Raw genomic sequence first — 7,410 nt, forward strand, 5'->3', positions numbered from 1 at the left:
GACTGATTGTGGAGGACAGGTCTGTCTATTACTAGGCAGTGAAGCACTGTGTCAAAGAAAAGCCAAGACTCGGCACAAAAGATTAATCAATTGCTTACAGCTCCGCTAGGTATTATTTGCTACATTTATCTGCTGAGTTAGTTTGATTCCAGGCTCAGTGAGAGCAAAGACTATCATTTTTTAATATTGCTGTCTTTATTTTGTCCTAATGAACAGGGAATCGGTCTGGGAAATCTTCAGACTTATTTCCATGCTCCGAGCTGTATTGTCTAAGTAAATATCTCGGAACTTCCCTGGATCATGATGGAGCAACGCGTGTAGAGAAATCTGCAGCTGAACATGATGCGGTGCCCTTGGACGCTAAGCCAAACGGATCCTGGGGCAATGGGTCTGTGCCACTCATTCCTGTAAAAACAAATGGAATGCGTCAAAAATCCAGGATTGAACATGATGCATGAGATATACAATTACCATTTAAACACAGATTCACCGAGAAGCACGAACACTGTTATCAGGGAGGAACATTGCGAACACATGGTGCCTGCTTTAGAATTGGACAGACAATAACAGAATATTCAAAATATGTCGACCCTTCTTGTCTGATATTCAAGAGTAAACCAAGATAGGGGCAGGATTCACTCATTGAAGACGGAGAGGCGTTTTACAGTGAGTTGTAAAAAAAAACGGCACTCTGGTAACGGCACAGGCTACAAACGTTCAGGATCAAATCCCGCAGGATTTTGTATGGTCCCTGTTGAGCTTCGCTCCACTTTGTCTCTACTGCACAGAAATAGGTGGTGGTGTCTGCCACTCGAGTGTCGCGAACATTCAGAGGACTGCGTTTCTCTGCAGCAAAATACCGAGCCGTGACCATGTCCTGATCGCCCCTACCTCTCGCTAGGTGCTGCACGGTTCGACCTGTGTATCGTCTGTAACATTGGAGGATCAGTCCTGCTACTGTGGTCGAATAGGTCCATGATACAGTGTTTCCCTCGGTAACAACCACTGACTTAGGGGATTGCGATACCTCTTCATTGCCAGTTGCACCTGGAAGGAATATGTAAATGTCGAAATATATAATTAATAAATAATATTATAAAATGCCATCATAATATAGTACAATAAAACACAACATTTTATAACACAATTAAGTAAAGTCTAACCCAACATAACACAATGCACATAGTATCTGATGTGTAATATATTCCTGTCAGAGATAGCGACCACGCTCACATGAGGGCAGAGTAAGGAATTCAAGAGGATAAACACGAAAGTGAAGCTCAGACTCCTGCCTCCTATCGACTGTTGTACAGTAGCTATCGCCAGATCCAAGGCCTAGGTAGGTTCATGGGAAAGGCAACGCTCTTGAATATCAAACTGAGCCGAAGTCTAGTTTACATTGTAGCCGCCAGACACGGTTCTCTGGGACTCGTGATCAGAAAGTGAAGTTGCGAGGGAGCCTTCAGCATTGATGAAGCTTGAGGGAGGGGAGTGCGCATGCGTCAGAACATCCGCGTGTGTGACGTCAGTCTGTTGTCTCTGTGACGTCAGTCTGTTGGCTCTGTGACGTCAGAGTGAAGACTTCGAGACGCAAGTCTGCAAACTCTGTGATATCAACATGTAATGATTACCTGACGTGCGTCTGTCTACACTGTAGACTGATATTTTAAACAAATTATTTCGTCCCTGTTTGCCATGGGCTATCTTTGAAACAGCGGTAAAGCGGCAGAACTCGTTCCAGTAAAGCGGCTGGAGTTTGTTTTGCCAATGGGAATGGTGAGCAGCCAGTTTTGCCTTCACACCGTGAATATAAAAATCAGACGGAATCAGTGGCCAAATGGATCGGTTTCAGATGATGTTTGTGTGGATGGTGCTCGGGGCCTGCGCTCAGAGGAATGGATTCACCTGTCAGTCTCTGCCCGCTGTTATAAACATCCCTCAGCAGACAGCAGCTGTGATCCAGAAACCTTCGGCAGTTATTGTACGAGGGTTTCACTCGTTCCCATCCCTGTGAGACTCTGTGCACAGTAAAAGACCGCGGTGTCAGACAGGCGCAGCTCCGAGATGACCAATCGGTACGACTTGTCTGACTGCTGGACTGTATCAGAAAACAGGCTCTGAGCGAAATCCGCCTTCAATTCCAAACTGCTGTCCGTGTATCTCCAGACTGCAAACTCGGGCTGTCTGCCTGGGTATTGTCGGTACCAGAATAAGTAATAACCAGCGTCGGTATAGGTGCAGGTTAAAGTGATATCCCCTCCCTCTGTCTGTGTGAGCGAGGATGCCTCGTGAGTAACAGAATCTCCATCGCTCAGATCTGTAACCGGTCAAAATAAATCGTAGTCAGCGTTCCACCAAATTAGATAGCATTTGGAGCCTAGAATAAAACTTCATTCGACACAATGGATTTCTCTGTTTTACACCCCGACAGCATCCTCCACATCTCTTCATCTCAATCTATGACAATGCCCTTCCAGCCCTTTCTACACAATCCTTTCATTTAGTTTCTCCTAAGTCCATCGAGGTTATTCACCTCATCCCTCCTTGTGACATTGATTTCCACATCACTGACACTCTCTGGGTAGTACAGTTTCTCATCTTAATATTTATCGTTTTTAAATCGTCAAGGGATTGAATAATTCCCTGAAAGACTAACATATGAAACAGCTTTAACATTGCAAAAGACCTCTACCAGGTTGTCCCTCTGTCCTCGCGGTGCGAGAGAGAAGATCCCCAGCTTGAACAATGATATTTGATAGTTATTTTTCCTCAATTCTACTATCATCCTGGTAAATCGCGTTTTCCACTTACACCATTGCCCTTATATCATTTTCCTAACACTCCAAGTCCGGTGTAACACTGCTCGGTACAAATTTACAAGGAAGTATTTGCATTTGAGTTTTATTCCTCTGGAAATCATTCATTTGAAAAAAAAATGTATTAATCTTCTTACCGACGCTGAATGTTATCCAGGCCACGGCGAGAAGGGGAAGCCGCATTGCTGTGGCTCCGGAACTCAAGAGAGAGATTTTGCATCTCAGGAATCTGCAGAAAAACCAACAAAAAGAGAGCGGATGTCACCTCCTGCAGACTGGACTGGCTTGACGTCACTTCCTGCAGAAAATCGGAGCGGAAGGAATTGGATCTTGTCTGATGTCACTCCATGCTGGGTGTCATACAGAGCTCCATGCAGTGAGTCTGACTGCTCTGATCTTCCTTATCAACAAGTGCATTTTTATTTAAGGGAATATGAAGGTTAACACCGCAGGGAATCCTCTGTGGGAAGCAGGAATACAGATCACCGCCATACGGCGCAGCTCCTCACAACAGAACTAAAGGAGGCAGGCGTGCGGAAATTTCTACAATAAAACAGGGCAAGCGATGCAGGTCCGAAGGATAGAAGCAATCGGGATGCTGCGGGGTGAGTGTTCAATGGATGTTCAATCTGTAAAGAACTGAATTCAGTAATAATATCTTATTTAAATACTATATAAGTCTGCATGTTTGCAATGGTCACGTGCCTTTGCCATTGACTGCCTGTCGGACAGCGACAGGAATTGAGAATTATTATATTACTAAACTGCATCAATGGATTGTGTTGAAAATAAAGATTGAAACCAGCTTTGGTCAAAGAAAAAACCTGCAGGATGTGCACAGCTTATTTACAGGACTCACATGTGTCATGATGCAAATTTGGGAGCGTATGACATTCACAAGATCACAGAATCACAGTGCAGAAGAGGCCCTTCGGCCCATCGAGTCTGCACCGACACGTGCCAAATACCTGACCTACATACCTAATCCCATTTACCAGCACTTGGCCCATCACCCTGAATGCTATGACGTGCCAAGTGCTCTTTCAGATACTTTTTAAAGGATGTGAGGCAACCCGCCTCCACCACCCTCCCAGGCAGCGCATTCCAGACCGTCACCACTTTCTGGGTAGAAAAGTTTTTCCGCACATCCCCCCTAAAACCCCTGCCCCTCACATTGAACTTGTGTCTCCTCGTGACTGACCCTTCAGCTAAGGGGAACGGCTGCTCCCTATCCACCCTGTCCATGCCCCTCATAATCTTGTACACCTCGATCAGGTCGCCCCTCTGTCTTCTCTGCTCCAACGAAAACAACCCAAGTCTATCCAACCTCTCTTCATAACTTAAATGTTTCATCTCAGGCAACATCCTGGTGAATCTCCTCTGCACCCTCTCCAGTGCAATCACATCCTTCCTATAATGCGGCGACCAGAACTGCACACAGTACTCCAGCTGTGGCCTCACCAAGATTCTAGACAAGTCCAACATGACCTCCTTAGTTTTGTAATCTATGCCTCGATTGATAAAGGCAAGTCTCCCTTATGCCTTTTTCACCGCCCCACTAACATGTCCCTCCGCATTCAGAGATCTCTGGACACACACGCCAAGGTCCATTTGTTCCTCAGGACATCCTAGTTTCATTGAATACTTCTTTGTCGAATTGCTCCTACCAAAGTGTATCATCTCACACTTTCCAGGATTACATTCCATCTGCCACTTATCTGCCCATTTGGTCATCCCATCTATATCTTCCTGTAGCCCAAGACACTCAACCTCACTCTTAACCACCCGGCCAATCTTTGTGTCATCCGCAAATTTACTAATCCTACTCCCACATAGTCATCTATGTCGTTTATATAAATGACAAATATTAGGGGACCCAGCACAGATTCCACTGGACACTGGCTTCCAGTTACTAAGGCATCCTTCTGTCTTCACCGACTGTCTCCTACAACTAAGCCAATTTTGAATCCACCTCATCAAATTACCCTGTACCCCATGTGCATTAATGGGGATAGAGATTAGTTAAAAGCAATTTCGCCATAATTGATATTGAGCAAGTTTCAGCCTATATTGGTAGATGCGCGGTTCGTCAAAGTGGGAAACTGTGTTTTCTCACTGCCACCTGGTGGCATGTCTTAAAATTCTTATTCCGGGTTTCACAGAACACGGTTATCTCGAAGTAATTCTGTGCAAAACCTTCCCATATCATATCGCCTGTGAGTAGAGCCCATGTCCAGTGAGCTGCTCCATCAATGGGGATCTCCGGCACTGACACGGGAATAATGTTAAATGCTTTGCGTCGGTTTTCCCACCTCAAATACTACCCCGGTCACTGCTGTGATCAGAAGGATTTCACTCGAACCCCTGCTCCCTGCACCGCCCTCATCAACCGGAGAGCAACTGGGCTCAGCGCAGAATGGATGGATGGTGGTCAGTTGATTGGGTGACACCTGCTGCCTTGGTCCAGGCCGATCCAATGGGCAGAGAGGTCGCATATCACCCATCATCGCCCCACCTCTGGACGGGAAGCCATTTAAGTTGAACCCGCACAGAGAAATGAATCAGTGGAAACGTTGGAGTAAAAAGATAATGCATATCTTGACCCTATGGGGCATGTAGACAATGATAATGTTAGCCGGGACCAGTTAAATGGAAAGAAAATTTAAGTTACTTTTATAAATGCAGGGTTGTTGTATGATGTGAAGTTCATTAAGGCTCAAATCGGCGAGCGGAGGCTCCGAATTTCCAATCGCCATTTCATCGGATTATTTTTATGTCCTGGGACCGTTGATATGAGGAATGACATTCACAACCAGCATCTCCTTATAAAACGGAATTTGAAAAGTCCCCAAAGATGCATTGACTGTGCATATAGATACACTGTTTTCACCCAGTAAGCGGTGTGCAATTTCTCATCACGTCCACCAGAGGTCACATTCTTCTCACTCCTCCCTCAGGAATCAAGCAAAGTTCTCAAATGTTTGTGGAAAGCCAAAGATTTCTGAAACCTGTTTAGAACTCAATGTTTGTCGGATTCGGTAATAAAGTGTTTTTGAACTCAGTGTATTTTTGCTGAAATTCTTGGTGAATTTACACTGTACAAAAGTGAATAATTATCTAACTATACCGAAGGTTTTAATGCAATTAAAAATTAATGTTCTAATAACATTTCAAAGACTCTTTCCGAAACTATAATCTTAAATATGACATCATGAATGAAGTCATATTCATACGAACATGTTGCCTGGGTTCTTGACTGTACCAGAACACGAAAAGGTTAAGGAGACTTGTTTCCAAGATGCAGATCAGTATGATGTTGTCCATGGTTTGTCCATGGTTTCAGCAACAGACTCGGCCAATGTGCCCTGGTTGCCCCATTCTAAAATAAAGTTAAGGGGCTTCTAACATAAAGGGATAGATGTTATTATCATCGGGGTCATCATCATCATCATCATCACCAAGCAGCATAATAATCAAACAGTATCATTTTACAAATAATAACATCTGGGTTACTGGGTTACTTATCCAGATGTCGGGGGATAGTGGATTTTTTTTCTGGGAAGGAAATAATTACTGAGAAGCAACATAATAATGAGGAGAGGTGTGATGCAATTCCCCATGATGCTTCCTTACTTAGTACCTCTGCAGTCCGCCCAGTTCTCTGTCAGGACAGGAATACAAATCCCGGACCCCTGTGCTGATGATCCAACCAACATCGAACAGGGGACAGCGGCAACCATACCTCCAATAACACAGGAAAGACAAGGCAGGTCAGCGTGAGAGAAACAAAGAGAAGCTGTGGATGAGGCTGGCGCTGGGGTCTTGTCACACGTAAAATCCAGCTGTGCAAAAGGGAAAGGAAAAGAGTAAGTGAGTGATGCTCCTCTAGAGAGTGAGCCTGGGGAATTAATAATGAAAAATAAGGAAATGACGAACGAATTCAACAGGTATTTTGTGTCTGTCTTCACTGTAGAGAATACAAATAACATCCCGGAAATAATTGGCGATCAAGAGGTGAAAGGGAGGGAGGAGTTTTAAAAAGTAAAACATCAAGGAAAGGGAACTGGGAAAAGTATTAGAACCGAAGGCTGACAAGTCCCTGGCTCCTGGCGGACTTCATCCTAGACTGGGAAATGATGTTGCGGCTGGGATAGTAGATTCATTGGTTTTAATTTTACAAAATTCCTTAGATTGTGGAAAGTTCACATCAGATTGATAAATAGCAAATGTACCATCTCTATTCAGGAAAGGAGGGAGGCAGAAAAGAGGAAACTATTGGTCAATTAGCTTAACATCTGTCATAAGGAAATTGCTGGAATCTATTATTAAGGAGGTTATAGCGGGGCACTTAGAAAATCTCAATGCAGTCCGGCAGAGTCAACATGGTTTTGTGAAAATGAATCCGTGTTTAACTAATCTATTAGAGTTTTTTGAAGAAGCAACAAGCAACATGTACAAAGAGAAACGGTGAATGTTGTGACCTTAGATTTCCAGAAGGTATTTTACAAGTTATTGATCTGCTAATAACATCAAAAGTTAGCACACAAAGCATGAGTTCGTGTTGTAGAGGGTAAAATGTTGGCAAGGATAGAGG

The 7,410-nt window shown here is 44.1% G+C and overlaps 1 gene segment (V, D, J or C); it reads right to left on the reverse strand.

The window, feature by feature from the left end:
* Window positions 1–1,976: 1,976 nt before the first annotated feature.
* LOC144673559 (T cell receptor alpha variable 38-1-like) lies at window positions 1,977–5,572 on the reverse strand. The segment is given in 2 exon segments: window positions 1,977–2,317; window positions 5,488–5,572. Coding segments are annotated over 2 exon segments (426 nt in total).
* Between the last annotated feature and the right edge of the window lie 1,838 nt (window positions 5,573–7,410).

This window comes from Cetorhinus maximus, unplaced genomic scaffold (genome assembly GCF_964194155.1).
Source record: "Cetorhinus maximus unplaced genomic scaffold, sCetMax3.hap1.1 HAP1_SCAFFOLD_385, whole genome shotgun sequence".
NCBI classification, from domain to species: Eukaryota; Metazoa; Chordata; class Chondrichthyes; order Lamniformes; family Cetorhinidae; genus Cetorhinus; species Cetorhinus maximus.